Source organism: Microtus pennsylvanicus, chromosome 10, assembly GCF_037038515.1.
Source record: "Microtus pennsylvanicus isolate mMicPen1 chromosome 10, mMicPen1.hap1, whole genome shotgun sequence".
In the NCBI taxonomy this organism is placed as follows: domain Eukaryota; kingdom Metazoa; phylum Chordata; class Mammalia; order Rodentia; family Cricetidae; genus Microtus; species Microtus pennsylvanicus.
The window spans coordinates 60,013,655-60,034,852 of NC_134588.1; the positions used below are offsets into that span (position 1 = coordinate 60,013,655).

General features: G+C 45.8%; 1 protein-coding gene across 1 annotated transcript; it reads right to left on the minus strand.

The window, feature by feature from the left end:
• Positions 1–1,547: 1,547 nt before the first annotated feature.
• On the minus strand, positions 1,548–20,600 carry Lrrc52 (leucine rich repeat containing 52). The gene is made up of 2 exons (XM_075988514.1): positions 19,928–20,600; positions 1,548–3,883 (listed from the first exon to the last, which is right to left on the minus strand). The coding sequence occupies exons 1-2, from the start codon at positions 20,547–20,549 to the stop codon at positions 3,564–3,566; spliced, it is 942 nt and encodes a 313-aa protein (XP_075844629.1). The 5' UTR covers positions 20,550–20,600; the 3' UTR covers positions 1,548–3,563.
• Positions 20,601–21,198: the final 598 nt, after the last annotated feature.

Sequence of the window (21,198 nt, forward strand, 5' to 3'; positions counted from 1 at the left end):
AGCTTTAGATACTGTGTGTTGACTCCTCTGAGAGGGAGCAGTTAGCTCCTGGGTCTTCCACACATCCTCTTGCTCATTCTCTTCCTCACATTGTATAGATTAGCCAGGTGTTCCTTTTTTTATTTTTGCCTCTAGGGTGCTGGGAGACTCTGTCTCAGTGACTTGTGCTACAAGCTCCCTGGGGGTTGAAATCTGAACCTTAGGCACCTTAGTTTTTCTAATCTTCCCTCCAATAATTCTACCTCATCTTCATGCTTAGCCTCCCATCACACTGTACTTCTGATCTTACTTCTAAAATTCTCCCAGTTCTCTTCGTCCCCACATCTACTTCCATTTTGCTGTGGAAGACGCACAGTGCTGGTCTCACACCGTCTCCCTCAGGCTCCCTCAGGCCTCGCTCATCTCTTCTGAACCCAACAGCCAGGGTGAGTGGGAGTGACTCTCCCTCCCCCTCCTTCTCCTCTTCTTTTTGCAGTGATGGGACAAACTCAGGACCTGAAGTCTGCCAAGCAAATGCTCCAGTCCAAGAATGAGCTATCCAAAGCAAAAATTCGTTAGCTATCATTTTTGTGAATAAAATTCTCAAGTGTATTTCAGGAGGAAATTCAAATTCCTTACCTTGGTGAGGTAGAGGCAGTTTTTGTTTGTTTGTTTGTTTTTTTGTTGTTGCCATAGCTTTCATCTTCCTGGCCTATGCTTTTCCTTACAGTAAGGTTGGGTCAGCCATACACAAAAGCAGTTCCATTTCTTCTGCCAAGACTTTCTTGGTAGTCTAAATTTCTGAGGTCGTATTGATTAATAATTTGGTGCTGGGGGTGAATGTGACCAAAATATATGGTATGGAATTCTCAAAGGATTAATAAAAACACTGAAAAATATCTTGAAGAAAACTATGTATAATCAGAGCCAGTCGGACTTCTGGCCTTGTTAGCTGTGTAACATTTAGCAAACAATTTTATCTCTTAAGTCTCAATTTCATACTCTAATTGAGTAATATTGACCTCATAAAATTCTAATGATTTAATAATTTGTGTACATGTCTATACACACACACTTAAAATAATGTATGGCTTCTAAAACTAATATATGTGAGATGTAATTACTGTTTTTATAAAAATGTTCCAAATGCCAGTGTGGTGTTCTGCAATGACTCATAGAACAGAAAAAGGGCATTAGGAGACTGGTAAACTCCAGATAAGTCTAGATTTTAATTAAAAGTGGTATTTCTGCTAGGTGGTGGTGGCAGACACCTTTAATCCCAGTACTCAGGTGGCAGAGGCAGGTGGATCTCTGTGAGTTCAAGGCATGTCTGGTCTACAGAGCAAGTTCCAGAACAGTCAGAACCACACACAGAAACCTTATCTCAAAAAAAAAACAAGGCAAAACAAAACAAAAGAGTGATATTCCAATATTCTTGTTAGTTTTGACAAATATACCATTGTAATATGAGGTGACTTTAGCAGAAGCTGGATAAGGTACATGGAGACTTTCATTGCAAGTTGTCTGTAAGTCTGAAGTTATTCCACAACACAAATAGATTTTTATGATTGACATTCATTTTATTTTCACAATTTCCCTGGATGACATAAACTGTGATTCATGTCATGTACAGAGGAAGAAACAGGCACCATACAGAAGCGAGATGACTCATCCATGGTCACCCCTCACTTGAGGACCACACAGCTCATTGCTGGAATGCAATGGCTGACACTGAGCCCCTGCTGTGTAGGGGGTACCATCGTAGAGAAGAGAGGATCATGAAAGAAGATGGTCTCTGCACTTCAGATCATTCTTATGAGCGGGAAGCCTGAATTTACATAGCAACTAAATACAAAACTGGACAGCGAGTGGATCTCAGCTTCTCATTCAAGGCTTATGCTCTGAATCATTGCCCTAGACAAACTGGAGGAAAGTGATAATCAGAGATTTCCAGGTAAGACTCGGCCTAGTGGGAGTTTAGGGACAGCTGCCTTCATGGACGGGGATTATCATCTGCACCATCGCCAGGAGTTTGGTTTGATCTGGGTAGCAAGCATAAAGAAACCTGGAGTGTGTCTTCAGGCCTGCACTGAGCTGCCCCTTCTCTTCTTCTCCTTTCAAGAGTACAGTACTAAGAGCGGGAACACAGCCGTGTGCACTCCACTGCTGAGTGTGCAGCCCTGAGAGGGACCACACCTGTGTGCACTCCACTGAGTGTGCAGCCCTGACAGAGGGACCACACCTGTGTGCACTCCACTGAGTGTGCAGCCTTGACAGAGGGACCACACCTGTGTGCACTCCACTGAGTGTGCAGCCCTGACAGAGGGACCACACCTGTGTGCACTTCACTGAGTGTGCAGCCCTGAGAGGGACCACACCTGTGTGCACTCCACTGAGTGTGCAGCCCTGAGAGGGACCACACCTGTGTGCACTCCACTGCTGAGTGTGCAGCCCTGAGAGAGGGACCACACCTGTGTGCACTCCACTGAGTGTGCAGCCCTGACAGAGGGACCACACCTGTGTGCACTCCACTGCTGAGTGTGCAGCCCTGACAGAGGGACCACACCTGTGTGCACTCCACTGAGTGTGCAGCCCTGACAGAGGGACCACACCTGTGTGCACTCCACTGAGTGTGCAGCCCTGACAGAGGGACCACACCTGTGTGCACTCCACTGAGTGTGCAGCCCTGACAGAGGGACCACACCTGTGTGCACTCCACTGAGTGTGCAGCCCTGACAGAGGGACCACACCTGTGTGCTCTGCTCTGCCGAGCACTTCAGGGAGGACGGCAGCTCATGGAGCACAGAGGCACAGGGCATCAGTTTTGGTGTCAGGCAGCCAACAGTTTAACACTCGCTCTGCTTCTTACCACACTCCTGCAAACTAGAGTTTGTTACTGTGTGGCCGAGCACCTTAGAAATACAAGGGTCACATTAACCGCTTGACCTAGTAGGTGAAATTGTGTACAGAGCTGGTTAAGTGCTAGGCATTTGTTAAGGATTCTGTTGCTAGTGATACCCGGTGTCTCTCACACCTCTGTTTAGCCAAGGCATTGTAACATGTAATTATAGCTAACTATATTAGACGATAAACCTGTGCTTATATTGTTAAGTGTTTGTGGACAGTGGTCAGGTTCCCACTGGTAGGCTATACTAATATCTGATCATTGAGATAATTATGAGATGCTATGTGAAGATAACTCATGGCCATACAGTACTTTTGACTTCCCTGCAGATTGTTTGCGCTTTGAGAAAGATTTTACCTTAGATTTTTCAACTCCCTCTGGCATATACTTTTGAGACATAGTAATTAAATATAAGTCTACTTGCTTTTAGGGTGGACTTCCTTGGCATTTAGATGAATCCAACAACTTTTCTGGACTTTGTTTGTCTGCTGAGCTCAAGGAAGTAGGTGTGGGCTGGTGGAGCAGGAAGGGACCAGCCTCAGAAATGACCACCCAATAAATATATTTTTATTTTACTGGGAGTCTTCAATGTCTAAGACAGTGGTGGTAAGATGGGAGGGCGAGAGAGAAAGCAGGGAACCAGACCAGGAAAGGCACAATTGGTAGTACTGTCTGACAGCTAGGTCAGCTGAGGGAATCGACTCTGGCCGAAGTAAGAGTTGCTTCGAAAAATCTGGTCGGTGACCCGATTCCCCGACTCATCTTCGGTGTCATCGCCACTCGACTTTCGATGGGCGTTCTGGTATAGCACAGCACACACACCTGTGAGCCAGGCAGCCACGGTGCCGGCAGCGAAGATGCAGAAGCCGATGAGCAATAGGAAGATGTAGTCTTGGTGGTCCAGGTGTGTGATGCACATGTACTGGAGAGGATTCCCCACCCGTGTGATGGGCCACCCCGACAGCTCAGTGGGCTCCGTGCACGTGGCGTTCTGGCCATCTATGAAGAGAAACACAGCAGGCAGGGTGCTGACACAGCAGGCTTCCCATCGTCCTAAGCCAAAGGGTAAGGGTGTTTGGAGCTCACGGCTCAAAGTGTGGCGTGTGGGCCAACAGCACTGGTGTTGCCTCAACCTTGTTAGAAGTGCAGACGCCCAGGCCCACACCAGCCTATCTGAGTTACCTGCTTCTCAACAAGAATCCCAGGGTGTTTGGTGGCATACAGAAGTTTGAAAAGTGCTGTGCCCAGGACTATGTCTCACCCCTAGGCTTAGCTACATGCAGACCATGATAATGCCCTTTGCTTAAGACCCTCTCTAACGGAAGGAGAGACCCCAACAGAGGGCTGGAAACTTAAACATGGAGTGTTGGAACTTTTGCACTAAGGTTAGCCAGCTTTCTCCTTTCTCTTTTTCAACCTACCTTCATCCATCTCCTGGTCCCCTTCTCTGTACTGGAGCCTGAGCCCGCTCAGGGGCTACTTTATGGTTTGAACGCTACTTGTCTGCCTAAAAGACGTATATTTGGAAACCTTAGTTCTCAGCTGCTGGTGCTATTGAGTGACTGGCCAGTGAGGGGCTAACCTTGTGAAAGGACTCATTAGTCCATCAATGACTTCACAGCAATGGGCTCTTAGTGGAGGGGGCTTAGTTGGAGGAGGTGGGTCTTAGAGAAGTGACTTGAAGGTTGTGTCTTTCCCCTGGACCCATGCTCACTGTCTGCTCCCTGGCTACTGTGGGTGAGTAGCTAACTTGGTTCCACTCTGTGATCTCTGCCTTAATGCTCTGCTTGAACCCAGGCTCACAGCAATGGGATCAAGCCATTGTAGGCCAAAGGCTTTGAAATAATGAGTCAAAGTAAATCTCCATTCCTTTAAAATTGTTTCTCTCAGGTATATTGTGACATTCATGAAAAGCCAATTGACAGAGACCATTAATATTGCCCGAGAGAATCAGAAACCATTTACCTCAACTTTAGGGAAGGACAAGATCCCTGGGAAAGTCTCTGGTGTGTTTTTTGTATGTGAGTCTGGGGAGCTCAGTGTGAAGACTTTGCCAGTAGGCAAAGCAGTTCAAGTCCTTAGCAATGCTATTGACACTCACCAGTTGGTTGCATGAATGACTTGAAGCCTCAGTCACTTTTAGCAGCTGATGCAGCTCCATGGATGCTTCTCTAAGAGCCTCCCTATATCTAGTAACACATACTTTAGTATAGAGCAGGAAAAGAGGCTTCTTGAGCTACCTACAGGATCCAATCCAAAGCGTCACTTACCAGTCATGTGGATTTTGGCAGTATAACTCACTTCCTCTCTCGGCCCTACTTTCCCATCTCACAGGCACAGACCGTGATGTGTATTCTCAGGGTAGTTAGCAGGGTTGACAGGCATGACTGAGAAGACAGGCTGCTGTGCCAAGTGTGCACAGTACTTGGAACACTGTCCTCAGCTCTGTTTTTCTAGCTCTGGGTACTCTGTCTTGCTGATGCTGAGGTGTATGTTGAGGTACCCAGGTAAACATGCCCAGCATATTTGTGATGAATAGAAAAGCTCCAGTCTAGAGTCAAGACCAGGGTTTGCCATGACCACAATCAATCATAACCATAACTGCTATTGTCTAAGCTTTCAGTGTCGGCTGACCTATACATTTTATCTCATGTAATGCTTATAACCATCTTGCTGTTTATAATATTTTCATCTTTGTTTTATAAACAAGGAAATGGAGACGTAGGGAGTTCCATGATTTGTGGTTCTAGGTAACTCAAAGGCTCTAGCTAACAGAAAGCCAGGACTGAGCTGTGGCCAGGGCCTGTAGAGACATGGGGACTAGAACCGGAAGACATTACAGAGAAGACTCTTCTAACTTTAGAGTAGGAACTGTGCAACTATGTGGTGGCATCAATGTCCTTGGTGACAAGGAAGTTAGGGAAGTGGGTTTGCTGGGAAATCCCAACAGAAGCTAGAGATAGGAGAATCATAGAGGAGGAGGCTGGAAGGACGCACGGGGGTGTGGGTGTCTGGAGAGAACAGTGGGAGGGATTCCGTTCCTGCCCCTTTCCCAGCGGTCTGGTAGGAGAGTTACAACTGGACGCAGATGAGCTGTTGGAGGAGGCTGTAAACCTGGGGCACAAGACTGTGGCACATTCATTGCTTGCAGTGATCACCAAGAACAGGAGACGAAGCCATTTCCCTCTACACTGAGTGTGGCAATTTACCGTGGGCTACCCTGCTCTGATTGATGGTGTTTATGTGGAGAGAAAAGGGTCTGTGGACGAGAAGACTTCCTGGGCTCTGTCTGAGAGTTCAAGAATGGAGTTGGGAGAAACATAGCTGCTGAAACTTCCAGGGTTCCATCCAGACAGGATTCCCAGGTCACCTGTTCAAACTGCCAGAGAAAGACAGATTTGAAAAAGGAAAACGTGGGATTCTGAGGGTCGGAGCTGTGTCTAGGGGTTTATCTCATTCTATTTTTAAAAAGATTTGGCTTTCAAATTGGGGCTTGGGCGGCAGAGATGAGACTAAACATTAAACACACACTTCCCCATTTCAGAGCATTAACTTTGAAAGGAGCAATTAGGCAGTGATTTTAATGCATTGTTAGGCTGCTGTGCCAGTGAGGGGTGTGGGTGGCTCTGTTAGGAGGGAGGCTGCGTTTTTTTTTTTTTCTACAGTTCCCTTCTCTCCCCTTCCCCCATCACATCACTGTCAAGGTTGAGCTCTCTGTCTCTCTGCTCCGCGCTTCCAAGGGTACCAGCTATGGTCCATGTCACCCACAAATGCTAAGCTGCTTCCCCCAGGTTTAGCTTTGTCTAGACTGATATGATTGATCCCCTTGTGGGCCTCCGAATAACACCCGCAGCACCTGTCCTGTCTCAGCGGCTGCCCACTTTGCCCTTCCTCCCTTGCTGCGCTCCTTGTAGCCCACTTTTTCACCAGTCTAAGCATCTTAAGTTTTGATCGCATCGTGCCCTGGCCCTCATCTGTAGCCGGCTGTGTCCTACAGCTCATGGCATTGACAGCCTCTTTCTTCAGTCTTTGCCTGATCAAACTCTTCTCACTCTGTGAGAACTAACCTTAAAGCTTCTCTATTCCTACAAGACCTTCCCCCGACATCCGTCCTCCAGGTCATGGGACATGCAGTTGGTCGTCTACAGCCTGGCCTGGTATCATTAGAAAGCACATGCCAAGTCTTCCCTGTGTGTGATGCTTATTTACATGACTGCTTTTTCTAACTACCAGAGGGAGTTCTAGCTCTTGGATATGTAAAATATATCTGATCTTTATTTTTATTAATAAGAGCTATTATTCACTGCTATTTGTAAGTATTTGGAGAATTTTTTTTAGTAATTTGTAAAGATAATTGGATCCTAGTTAAATTCTTAAAGACAATTGGATTCTGGTTTAAATATACTGTTGGTAGAAACATGTTCTGTCATTTTGAAAATCCTTAGAAATTTTTCGATAATTTGCATTATGGCATAGCATCAGGCCAATTTTAGTAAATTTTCTTTGTTCTGAAAAATACATTTATCTTTATTTAGTATATTGTTCTGTTTAACGTCCCTTAGATTAACATCCCTTAGATTGTGGTATTATAGAGATATGCACCTTGCTGACTTTTAAATTTAAGTTTTATCTTTGTATACGTGTGTGTGTGTGTGTGTGTGTATGTGTGTGTGTGTGTGTGTGTGTGTGTGAAGGCTAGAGGTTGACATCTTCTGTTAGTCTCTCTCTTATTCATTTGAGACAGTCTCTCACTGAACCTGGAGCTCTCTGTTGTGGCTGGTCTGGTCTGCCAACAAGCCTCGGGAATTCGCTTGTCTGCACCCCTCCAGTACTGGGTTATAGAAATGTGTGGCCATGTCTGACTTTCATCATGGCTGCTGGGGATCTAGTCTCAGGTCCTCCTCATGCCTGAGCTGTAAGGACTTTACCCACCGGCTCATCTCCCCAGTCTCCCCTGCTTACTTCTTAATCTATAATTATCGATTGTCCCTGAGTTCTTGTCGGTTGTCTATTTGTTCCTGTGAGAAGGAATTTTACCTTTTATGGACACATTCTAGCTCCAAACCCTCACCTAACAGTCAGTGTTCCTTTTAGTTCTGTCCTATTTTAACCTATGTTAAAAAGATGCATAGAAAGCTATATCTGTGCTTTTCGGTTATTGAATAATAGCTCTCAATGTCAGGAAAGATTCTTGTTGTAAAGGGTGCCTTCCCCTTAGTGTGGCTGGACTGACTTCCTTTCGGCTAGTGCTCGCATTGCTTATCTTTTCCATTCTCTTAGTGTTTCAGTTTTCCTATATTTAAAGTACGTTTTTGTGAGCAACTTACAGCTGGGATTTTCCCTCCTCCCAAGCTAGGAAAACTTTCTGTCAGTCCATTGACATTTTGTATCTAGTACTTACTTGTTTTCCATTTATTTCACTTATGTCCCATTTCTTTACTTTTTTGCCTTCTTGTTTATTATTTAAATCTACTTTCTTAGCTTGTTGGTAATCTATTATTTTTCTAGTCTGATTTGGCGGCTTCAGAGATTATATACCTGTGTACTGGTGGTGGGATATTTGATGTGTGCCAGGTGTCACATGAAGCATTTATAAAATTTAGCTGTAAAACCTACTGTAAACCAGCTAGGAGGGTTGATTTAAATATTCCCAGGCTAGGGAACGAGTAAACTATAGTCTGTCCTTCCCTCTTACATAGGGCTGCCACCTGCTATCCTCTGACCAGCTCCAAGGGGCTCCTTTCTCATTATGGATGTGTATCTAGGACCAATAGCCCTTCTTTCAATTACTCCAGTGGGCCCAGAGCATCTGCCCCAGTTAAAACTCCAAGGACAATTACAGATGGTATTAATGTTTAACTACTTGAGAATAGTTCCAAAGGAAACATAAACTATCACCTTGTTTATTTCTGCACAGAGCGTCTTACTCACAGGCAGTAAACATGTCTTCCAGAACCAGGTGTGTGCAGACACCAGGGAGTCTGTGTTTCAGAACCACATATGAGCTGTAAAAGGCTATGAAGCCTCCCTTTGAACTTGGGCTCCTTCTCAGAGGAATCTTTCTTTGGCCTGCAGAAAAGATCATCGTTCTGGGCAAGGGCCATGCTCCGGATGTCCAGGTATTTGGTACAGAATCAAGCAGACCCCATGCAGGTTACATCCTATTGTGTGCTCAGCGAACTCTCTGGGCTTTGGTGGGAGTGAGCCTCAAGGAGGTACAAGGAGAGGATGGAATTGGAGGACATCCCTTCAGTGACCTCCCGAAACACCAATTTTTATTTCTTTTTTCCATTTCTTTTCCTTCCTTCCAGGTTCTTTCCTTTCTTCCCTGCTGTACTTAGGATTCAGTGTAGGGACTAGTGCATAGTAGGTAACATTTATCACTGAGTGAGATTCCTAGCCTCTTTAAAATGGTTTGAAATGGAGTCTCATTAGGTTTCCCAGTCTGTGAACTCATTCTGTCTGTATTCCAGGCAGGTTTGGAATTTAGCAGTCCAACACTAAAGCTGGTGGGCAGGCAAGGCCTTTACCATGGCTTTATGAATCTTTTTACTTCTGACGTGGGTTCTTTTGCCAACCAGGATCTCTGTTTCTTCAACACCCAGTGACCTTCCTGTGATGTCCTAAGTCGGGGCTCACCAAACTACAACCTGTTTGTTTTCATAGTCTTTTCTGTCATTCAATTACTCTGTGCTGGCTAGTTTTATGTCAACTTGACACAGCTAGTATCATTTTGGAAAATGGAACCTCAATTTAGAGAATGACCAGACCAGATTGGCCTGTGGGCAAACCTGTGGTGTACCCTCATGGAAACAAGCAGTTGATAAAGTTTCAGGAGTGAAGGCATTGCTACTCTCCAGCGGACCAGGAAGAAACAAAGACCTCTCCTTGCTCACATCCCATATTCAAGGCATAAGCAAACACTGTGGGTGCCGCCTTCACTATTTTGTGCCTCAATTCTTAGTGTTCTTACCACGTGCAGTGTTACCCTGGTCTGAGTCACCATCCTCCCTCACTTACCCCCCTTTTCTGACAACCTCTTCTCCATACAGCAGCAGGAGCCAACCGTCAATCACAAAGCATGTTACTACTCTGCCAAAAACCCTTCCAGGCCTCCTTGTCATATTAGAATACAACCCGGCACTTCCATGGCTTGTTTGCCGTGTGGTCTGTCTTCTGACTAGCTGTTTCTGTCTCAGCCCTTTCCTTTCCCCTGCTTCCCTCTACTCCACCCATGCTCTTAGGGTCTTTACCTTCGCTCGTCCCTTGTCTAGAAAGACTCTCCTTACCTCGCTTCCGTTCTCCATGGCTTGACCCTCACCTCATTCAGCTCAGAAGCCACCAACTGGAGACCTCCTGATCTGAAACAGCTACCAGAGCTTCTGTGCTTGGCCCTTGGAGTCCTTTATTCTAAACCGTCTTCCCTTTGCTGTTCTCATTTTGCTTGAGTTTGATGATACCAGAGACTGTGATTCTCCATATGTGTATTTAATGGCGTGTTCTCTAGTCTGAATTTACTAACGCTCATCGTCTCACAGGAATCTGTTGCTCAGGAGACTCAAAAGTTGGGCTGGTTATCCTTAGCCTTCTTAGCATCCTTCTTCAAGAGCACTGGGAGCACCAGGAATGGGAAATAACAGGACTTGTGACAGGGCTTGAGATACCTAAGCTGACCAGAAAAGAGGACGGACAGGGCTCTGGGAAGATGAAGTTAGTTTCAGCGGGCTCCAGCTGGCCCTGACTCCCACAGAGCCCCTTTCCCCCAAACATGCACAGGCATTGTTGGCCTTTCCCACAGTCCCCCTTCTGTTGCTGTTGATTGTAATAGACTAAATGATAAGTACACATGGCTTCTAAACAGGCTCCAGCTGTGCCAGACTGGTCCCTAGAAAAAGGGCTGGATGCGAGGTGAGCAGAGGAGACCCCGACTACATCTCAGTGGCTGTCAAGGGTTGCCTTCAAGCAGGCAAAGCTAAGGTGGAGTTTGGATGCTGGTGCTGTTATAAGGTATTGGGGATCAAACTCAGGGTCTCACATCTACTCAGCAAATGTCCTACTACCAAGGAATAGACTGACTCCTGAAACACCTGCTGTTTGTTTTGTTCTTGAGACAGGGTCTCACTGTGTAGCCCTGATTGACTAAAACTTGATACAGACCAGACTAGCTTCAAACTCACAAAGATCCTCTTGCCCCTACCTGTAGCCTGAGTGTTGGGATTATAAATGCATGGATAGAACTGCCTGGTTTGAAATCACTGTATCTTTCATTTAAAAACTACTTGACTGGCCGGGCGATGGTGGCGCACTCCTTTAATCCCAGCACTCGGGAGGCAGAGGCAGGCGGATCTCTGTGAGTTCGAGACCAGCCTGGTCTACAGAGCTAGTTCCAGGACAGGCTCCAAAGCCGCCACAGAGAAACCCTGTCTCGAAAAAGCAAAAAAAAAAAAAAAAAAAAAAAAAAAAACTACTTGACTGGGCTGAGAAAAAAAATCTCATTCAACCCAGGCCTATCATGGCAAAACTACTGGCTGCTTAGATAAACAAATGTGAGGACCTAGTCTAATTAACAGCTACTAGACTCCATCAAGAGTCTAAGACCAGGAACACCTACAAGGTCAGAACGTGGTAACTCCAGCAGGCACTAAATCTCACACACAGTCAAGATTAGTATCTAAAAAGATGAGGTCAGAGATGTACAGAGGGAGGCTTCAGTTATCTCTAACTGGGGGGCCAGTATGTAATTATCTCCCTGGTTGGGCCATGAGGATATGCAGTGTTACCCCCAATTGACTTGGCTTTGATATGCTCAGAGAATTAACCTGTCTGAACAGAAATCACCCCAGTCTTTGTCCAGTTTCTGTCATCTTGCAATCCCCCCACCACACACACACAAGCACCTTAGTGGCTGCCCACACAGGTTCCGCCACTGTCTCTGGAAGCTGTCCTGACCACTTTCTTCTGCAATAAATCTTTAGTTTTGGAAGTTCCCTTTGGTCTGGTTAATTTCTCACTTCCCCTTAATACTTTTTGCTTTTCCTTTGCTTATACTCCCGTGAGTTCACACATTTAACCATCATGAGCATGAGGCAATGAACTAGAGAGCCTGTCCCAGGTTGGCACCTTCAGATCCTGGGTCACAGCTCTCTGGACCCCAAATACTCACTGCCCTGAAAGGAACTGCATTTCTGCCATGGTGTGCTGTCTCACCGCAGGTCTAAGACAATGAGGCCAGCTGATTCTGGACTAAATCCTCCCAGCTCTGAGCCAATACTCACGTTCTCATGCTAAGTCGGAAATGTCAGGTATTTTATTGACTGGGCAAGTGTGCAGCTCAGTGTATCTCCCACAATTGTCTTAACTAAACCTTAGGAGTTATCCTTTACTTTTTTCTTCCTCCAATTTTCCCAATTTCATTCATTCATTTGATGCAGTATGTATTGGGCATTTCCTCGTTGTCAGACTTTGTGCTATTTTCTAAAGGTGCAGGAATACTGGCATAGTTCTCCCAGTATATTAGGAAGTTAAATTAATACAAATTTATTACCTATGCTTATGCCAGAGAGGAAGTACAAGGAACCACGAGAAGGCCAGTTCAGTCCTAAGCCCTATTGTTTCTACCTTCCAAATTCTTTCCTATGTCTCTACAGCTCCATTCCCACTGCTGCTAATAGGCTGTTCTCTGCCTCCTGTATGTCTACAGGGGCTTAATTCCTAACTCTGTCTCCAGACTTGCCTGCCCTTCAGGGCTTCACACGATCCCAAGCATGTCCCCAGATAATTATCCAGGGTCAATTAGGGTAGACTCTCATCTCACTTTCTAGTTGTATCCATCATGCTGGATTCCTCCAGGATAAGGTGCTCTTTATCTGTAGAGATGAGGAGACTCAGGTCGGCTGTTCTAGTCAGCCTTTTACTGAAGCTTTCCAGAAGCCTAAGTCTGCTGGGTGGTTTGAGAACCCACATGGAAAAATCTGGTACTTCAACTAAAAGACTTACTCTCTTGGATCCCCTTTGGGTTGAGTAAGGGAGTCTATGAGAATCACTAGTTAGCCATTCTTTTAGGGGGTGGTTTAATCCCTTCCCTTCCTGCCCCTTTACTGCTCTCAGAAAGATGATCATTTAGCATTAAGGCCAGGGAGTATTTTATAATACATGATAGCCAGGCTGGCAGAACAATTGATAATGTTTGAACCATCTGCTGCATAGAAATTAGTTCTCTTTTTCTCTCAACTCTTCTTCCCACATCTGCCTCTGGTCTTAATTTCAGTCTCTGGTGGAGGAACCTGGAGCTGGGTTAACATTTATAGTGAAATGGTGAAGGACCTGAATTCATTCTGGAAATCTAAGTTTTGACACAGCTAAGGGTAACTTCGTATTTGGTGTGTTGAAATGGGGCCCATTATCTCATTACAGCTGCCTGGATACCAGATGAAATAGCCTCAGAGTGAAACTAAGATGTTCTCTGCTCAGATGCTTCCAAAATGAGGACCAGAAGCAGCACATGACCCAACCCAGCTGCTCCCCGCAGATGTCCCTTAGTTGCTTTGTGTACCCACCTCTGTGGCACCCTTGCCTAGCTTCCCCCTTGACTTTTGGGCCCCACCGCTGGGCTCCATTAGAACTGGCTAAGGACTGCAATTTAAGAGTTGACACAAAGGACCCTCTGTCCTAAAACTGCTCCATTCTTAATTCTGGTCCCCAGTCACTTTTTGAATTCTTAATTTCTGATTGTTTCCTGTCAAGCTGCAAATGCCTGAGAGGGAAACATTTCAAAACATTATTACCCATTAGCATCTCAGTGTGAATTAATTTCTTCTCTACTTGGAACAGTCCCAGAAGCTCTAGAACACAGAATATTGACAAAGTCTCTCTGAGAAGTGGCCTAAGGACACTTGTATTGGCAGTTGGATGACTCAGAACTCAGAGTGTGGGATTTTTGTGCTCATTAGAGTTTAAGGTTCTCTGCTTGGGTGTGTCAGGACTGAGAAGAAAGACTGGGGCACTGGCTCTCTTGTGGCAGAGGACAAGCTGATGGAGCTTAACACTGGCAGTAGAAGAATGCCAGCGTTAGAGGCTTCCTGCTTCTTAATTTCCCTTGCTAACTGCGGTTGTAGCCGTCTTTCCTAGGAATACCTCCATCTCCACTTTGACCCTGCATGCCCTTGTTTGCCTGGGATCCTGTCTGTTGAGCACTGCTCTCTTCTATCACGAATGTCTAGTTTTTCTATTTAGGTACGAAGCCTGCCAGATGCAAGGGTCTTAGAGAATTTCAATTTCTCTTCTCCCACTTTAAAGACAAGAAAGGTGAGGGAGTAGTTCCCCTAAGGTCACCCAGTGGGGTTGCTGCAGCTCTCTGGCTTTCCACTCTGTTTTACATCTGTCTCTTCTGTCCCTAGGTGGTCTTACTAGGCAGGAATTAGGACCTCTTTGTGCCACAACAATCTTCACACATTTTGCACACGTTAAGAATATAATAAATGTTCTAGAGGCAAATAGGTTGATGTGCACAATAACAAAAGATGCTGTAAAAATGGAGAGCAACCTGGAACCTGGATGTCTAGATCCATCCATGCTGGGCCAGACTCACTGGTCTCTTACCTGTGAGGATACTGGCTATAGGTTACAATCTCATGTTGACAGCTTGATCACCAATGTAATGTTCAGCTGTGGGGCTTTGGGACATGACTGAATCATGTGTTCGCTGACCTAATCCGTGGGTTAACTCATTGAGGAATTCTTAATTTGAGGCCATTATTGGAAAGAAGTAGAAATTAAAATGTGGGGACTCGTTGTAAGAAGCAGGTCACTTTGTTGTGGGTCCTTCCTTCTTTATCTCTCTGCCATAAACCTAAAAACCACGGAGCCAGTCAACTGTGAACTTAAATCTTTGAAACATAAACCCAAACAACTTTTTTCTCTTTTAGGTTGTCTTCTCAGAAATATTATCACAGCAAAACAAAACAAAACAAAAACCCCAAACAAACAGAAACCAACCAACCAAAAAGCTCCTCCAACACAAACCTAACACACTATGGATTCTAAAGCCTCAGCTTCCCCAGCGCTGTGAGAGCCACTGTCCTGGTTGGCTGTCAAACAGACATGAAATAACAATCAGAAATGCAGTTCCATGGTACTTCAGATTTCAAGAGCTCGATAGCCACGTACAGATAATGGCTCCTGTATTGGATATCACATATAAAGTGTTTCCAGTGCTGCAGAAACACCCGTTGGGCTGCTTTGGGCCAGACTTTGGGGGCAAAGGGGAAACAGACATAGAGACCAGGAGCTCAGAGCTGAGTGAGGTTTTGGAGAACATCCTAGAAATATTCAAGCCTGTCCCACTAGGGCAAACAAATATCCCGGAGAGAATTCAATTGCCACTCTCACCTTCAGATAGCCCTAATGACTGGAAAATTACAGCTGCAGCCAGGAATTAGTTCACCTACTTGCTGACCTGGGCTAAAAAGGAACTGGAATGCACGCATCTGTTTTTAACCCTGTACTCACCAAGGCTCAGCAGGATACCTGACCACTGGCATATCAGGACAGGCTTCCATTTCTGCTGTCCTCTGCATTTGCAAAGCAGACTGTGTAAGGCTGAATGCTTTCATGTGTCTGGTTAGAGTGTCGCAGGATTTTGTTTGAGTAATACTTTTGATAATAGTACCAAGTGTCTTGCTAATTTGGGAAAGTTTCAATATTCCTGTTTTGTGCAGTATTATGATGAATTGAGGTGAGCAGAACATTCCAGTTTCCTGCACAGCCTCCTTTGCAGGGGGTCCTCTGAGCCCAGGATGTGATATAGGAGAAGGACATATCCTCATATATTTTCTTAAGACCCCTTCATTTTCTTTCAGCACCTCTGTATCCTTCAAGGCTTTCCACTGCTGCAGAATTCATCTTACTACTTAGAGATCCCAATAGTCTATCCCTTCCTCTTATAGGAGAGCTGATAACAGTGCAAGGATACTTGTATTATTCTCAGGAAGTTAGTATTCTTGCAGGGACCTTTTCAAAGTCATGGCATTGGGGGCGTGAATATCCTTCATCTAACTTCAGCTCAGTAGTAGGCAGCAGTTGGGAGGGAGCATTGGAGTGAGGCTTTGCTCAGCACTTACAAGTTGCAAGGCTATGCCCCCCCCCCAGTTGGGCTGACTTTCTTGCCTACTGGAAAGCTGTGCCCATCTATAGCTGCCTCTGGAAGTGGGATTTTCTCTAGGGTGAGCTTTAAGACCCAGACTCAGTGCAGGCACAGCTACCTTGGGTACTGGTCTACTCTGAGTCTCATAACTCACTGATAGGTAACCAAGTCTTGATTTTGATCTTCACTTTGACTTTCTGAGAGTCTGTGTTCACAATTTATCTAATATTCAACTCCTTCCAGGAGTCCCCTTGCCTCTTTCCTCATGCATCACAACTCTGGGATTTAATGATCACTTTCCCAAATTCTTTGCACACCCAATCTGTGTTGCTATAGTCCTGTTTCCTGGACAGTATTTTGTGTGTTGAACCTTCCTGAAGTCTACCCTGTTCAACACGCCACTTGGCAGACATATTCTCTACAGTCCTATGCATTTCTCTTATGTCTACAACTGTTTACAGAAGGTTTATGAAGTGTCTTGCTTAATGCTAACAGCAGTTCCTGAATGCTCTCATCTCATCATTATGACAGCCTTAGGTAGGCTGGTGCTATTATTATCCATGCCTTAAAGATGAGGTGATAAATTGAAGGTCAGAGAGGTTAAATGACTTATCTGATATCTTATAGATAGTATCAGGCTGGGGTCATAATCCAAGTCTATATCTCTTCCGAACCTGAGCTCTCAACACTGGGCTCGGCTGTCTTGCATGGTGATTGCCCATCACTTGTAGCCAGGGTTGGTTTAAGTGTGTGTCCAGGCATATACTGGCTCCAGATTTATTTAGGTCTGTTGTGCCCCAGACCTTGAGACACATATTTATGGTGCTGGTTTCCTAGGGTCACGTGAGTCTCCACATATGGCCCCTCTGAGCCTGGGGTTAGTTAGACTCATTGGCAATTGTTCGGTAATGGGAGTCACTCAAAATACATTTGAAAGGATGAACAGATGAACTAAATGGTAGCATGGTAATCTGTTAGTTCACTGCTTTTTAAAAAATTTATGTTTTAGATCCATATCTATTGCCATGCATAAAACTCAACTTCACATGGATTAAAGACCTCAACATAAAATCAATGACACTTAACCTCATAGAAGAGAAAGTGGGAAGTACACTTGAATGCACTGGCACAGGAGACCACTTCCTAAATATAACCCCAGTAGCTGGGCGGTGGTGGCGCACACCTTTAATCCCAGCACTCGGGAGGCAGAGGCAGGCGGATCTCTGTGAGTTCGAGGCCAGCCTGGTCTACAAGAGCTAGTTCCAGGACAGGAACCAAAAAAAGCTACGGAGAATTCCTGTCTCGAAAATAAAATATATATTTTATTATATATTTAACCCCAGTAGCACAGACACTGAGAGAAACAATTAATAAATGGGACCTTCTGAAACTGAAAAGCTTCTATAAAGCAAAGGACATGGTCAACAAGACAAAACGGTGCCTACAGAACAGGGAAAAGATCTTAACCAGCCCCATATTAGACTGAGGGCTGATCTCCAAAATATACAAAGAACTCAAGAAATTGGTCATCTCTGTTGCAGAGATGTCAGCAATGAGCAGGAACAATGGGACCGTATTTCTCCTAGAAGTGGTCTGGAAGGCTGCTCTGGGCCTCTGGACAGCAGAGGGATGAGTAGATCCGCAGTTGTGGATCCCAATGGCTGGTAGAGGAAAACAGTGTCTGCCTTTTATCCATGAGGGATTTATGAGCTTGGCAAGACACATTTGCCTTCTGCTGTCTTTGAAAACATGTAGTGAAGCAGACCTGTTTTGTAATCTTGTTCAATTACAGATTGAATTGAATGAGTCAAGGAGTCCAAAGGAGGCAGCCTGAAAATTCTGAGAAGACATAACTGTAAAAGCGGAATTTGATTAAGGAGTATTACAAGAGGGGTGGAAGCTTGGTGAATTGCATGGTAGGCCTGGGAGCTGGAAGAGAGGGTGAATTGCCACGTTGTAGTCAGCTAGGGTAGGAAGCTGCCCTGGCAACCTGGTGGCCCACTAGTCAAGGAAAATTTGCCTGTATACTTGGATCATACAGATACATGACTTGCACAAGGTTGGGCCTGTCAACGTTCTGTGGTGGGTGGGGCTCCTAAGGTCTTACCCCTACCTGAGGAGCTTTTAGCAGTTAGTGGTTACCAGGGAAGGCGAAGACATTTTCTTCAGCGATGTAGCCAATGATAAGTTGCCCATGTTCCTGTATTCCTATAAATACCTTGCTATGCTCATGTGAACGACTCTAATTAAACTCATCTCTCTCTCTCTCTCTCTCTCTCTCTCTCTCTCTCTCTCTCTCACACACACACACACACACACACACACACACACATGTATGTGCTCACACACACACATATGTGCTCTCTCTCTCACACACACATATGTGCTCACACACAGGACATGAAAGAAGGGAGGCTAGCTGGAAAGAAGACAATTAGTAGGAATGGAAGGGGGTAAGAGACACGATGGGGGGACTGACCGTAACATATGTGATCAACAAGTGCTAATTAACACATTTGATCTCTAAAAATGTGTATGTGGGGATTTGCTTTGGTGTAATATCCAAGCAAAGAAAATGAGACATGATGAAAACTTGTCCCATTGCAGAGATAAATCTGGGGCTGGGCAGGAAAAGGCATACATGAACTGACCGGAACACTCACATGTAGGAACTACATTTAATGCACGGAGGTTGGCTGTCTATTAGAGGGATGGATACAAGGCATTCTCTGACTCTTAGGGAAGACGGCCCAGATGGTATCATCGCCCCTGCCTTCAGTCTTAGTGCTACTGGGGAGGCTCTGACAGTTACAGTTTTTTCTTGTTGATTCTAACCATTCCAGCTCAAGTCTCCGGCAGCGGAGTCAGATGCCTTCTTAAATTCTACCTGGGAATCCTGGTTTGCTTCACTCTAGCGTGCTTTCTGCCCCGAAGGCTTTTTAAGACCTGGCCACTGGGAGGTCCGGAGGGCAGATTTTTCCCTGTGGTCATCATGTTCCTCTTCCCACAAGTTCTTGCACTGTCATTCTTGGCCAGGAGTTGCCAAGTGGGGACAATACCAGTGGCTCAGGGCTTTCTGTAAGGGGCTTCATTTCTCTCAAGCTCTGACTTCCCTGAGGTTGAAGGATATAGCAGAGCCCCTGGGAAGAAGCTGTGAGGCATTGGGGTACTGAAAGAGCCATGGTAGAGAGGCTTGGGTCAGTGCCCAGGGTGGTAGCACCCAGCTTGGGACTCTCCTGGGTCAGGATCTAACCCTAGCCTCAGTCAGCTTGACACTGAGCGCTGTGATCTGCCCTCTGAGTCACGCTCCTCTCTCCTTCCTAATGAGGTCAGCATTTCAAAACAAATCAGACTTTCCTTCTCTCCTGTCTTCTGCTGTCCCTCTAGCTCCCGTGCCCCTCTGCCTATGGAACTTTGCCTTCCACATCTCGCAGTCCAGTTGGAGTCTCTCTTACCTCTGAGTGGCTGAATTTATTTTAGACCGTGGAAAAATTCAGTCACTGCATTAATCAGATTAACACAGTGTACCAGTGGAGCCCAGTGTCCCTGAATTATCCGTTACCTTACAACTACAATACTTATCATTTACACACACATTTATTTGGCTACAATTCTGCAAATTATGTACTACTACCAGTTTTATGGATGGGAAACTGAGGTGCAGAGAAATGAGATTTTTCTAAAGGCAGACAATAGTAGGTGACACGTTTGAACTCTGAATTCTCATTCCAGAACCTTTCTATGAAGCCCCCAAGGAGGGGCCAGGTCAAACAACAACAGTGCTTTGGATTATTTTCACCCAGCTTTCTCTCCCATTCTGCCCAGCTTTTGACTTACCTTTTCAGAAACCAACTCCTCCTATTCCATCACATCCTCTTCCCCACTCCCAATCAGTCCCTCACCTGGGTGGTCCAATTTGGACACTAATAAGTAAATGGCGAAGTTCAGGAAAGAACAGTTGCACTTCCAGGGGTTTCCACTTAGATACAGGGTCTGGAGTGCCACCAGGTGGTGCAAGGCCTCATGATCAATGGTCCGCAATCCGGTGTTCCTGAGGTCCAGGTACCTCAGAGAGGTGGTGTTGGCAAAGGTGTATTTGTCAAGGGACAACAGGTGAGGGTTGTTGGAAATGTTCAGCCGCACCAGGTTGGTGAGCACCGAGAAGCTGAAAGGGGAGATGGAGGTTAGGTTGTTGGAGCTGAGGTCAAGGTAGATGAGTTTGAAGACCCCGATGAAGGTATAATCCATTAGCTCTCGAATCCGGTTGTTCTGGCAGTCCAGGTAAACAAGGTCACTGAGGAATCCTAGCTGCAGAGCTGGTAAGCTAGCGATTTTGTTATTGCTCAGGAGTAGCCTCCGGGTGTTGAGAGGAATGTTCAGTGGGTATTCCATTAGCTGCATACCTGTGCAAGATACTTCTTGGGCTTGACACAGACAATTGACTGGGCAGTTGGACCCTGATACCAGCCCCATTCCTAGAGAAAAGAGTAACAACTGGGGGCCAGCGCCTGAAGCAAGGGACATAGTAAGAAGCCACCGTTCCCCTCCTTCTACCTTCCTGAGGGCGGGCACAAGCTGTCCTGATCTGAAGGCTGCCGAGGGGTGGGGCAGGGCAGGGGCTGGGTGCTGGAAAAACTGTAACACTCTAGCTTTGTGCAAAGCAATTTTCCATTACAGGAGAACTGAACAGAAGTTGAAACGCGAGGCCCAGTGCCCTGCTGCCGGCTTGGTGACTCTGCCGCTTGCTCAGTCCGGAGTGCTGTTGGAAGCTTGCCCACTTGGCGACTTTGAAAGGTCTCACCCTTTCCCTGCCTTTGTAAGTGAAGGGGAGCCAGGGGAGAGCCACATGACAATGAGGTTGCCAGTTGACACTTTTGTGATGTCAGCAGCCTCAGGAGTCTCCCAGGCAGAGGGAAAGGTTCTTCTCAGCTCTTCTTCTGGGTGGTGTGGGGTGTTTTGTGTATGTAGGTAAGCTTGCTCTCTGGAGGAGTTGGGCATGTGTCTGCAGGGGACAGGCATGAGGGTACCGTGTGTGTGTGTGTGTGTGTGTGTGTGTGTGTGTATGTGCGCCAGTACATGCTTGGAGCATTCATACCAGCTCCTCACAGACATGTCCGAGAGGATTTGACTAGATTGGAGCCCCTAACTCATAGGAGGGACCTGGGATGCCTCC

Excerpts from the sequence above, each read along its gene's own strand:
- Lrrc52 (XM_075988514.1), bottom strand. The coding sequence starts at position 20,549 with ATGTCCCTTGCTTCAGGCGCTGGCCCCCAGTTGTTACTCTTTTCTCTA. Across the intron at positions 3,884-19,927 it reads GTCCAAATTGGACCACCCAG|ATGGCCAGAACGCCACGTGC; the intron begins GTGAGGGACTGA and ends TTCTCTTCATAG.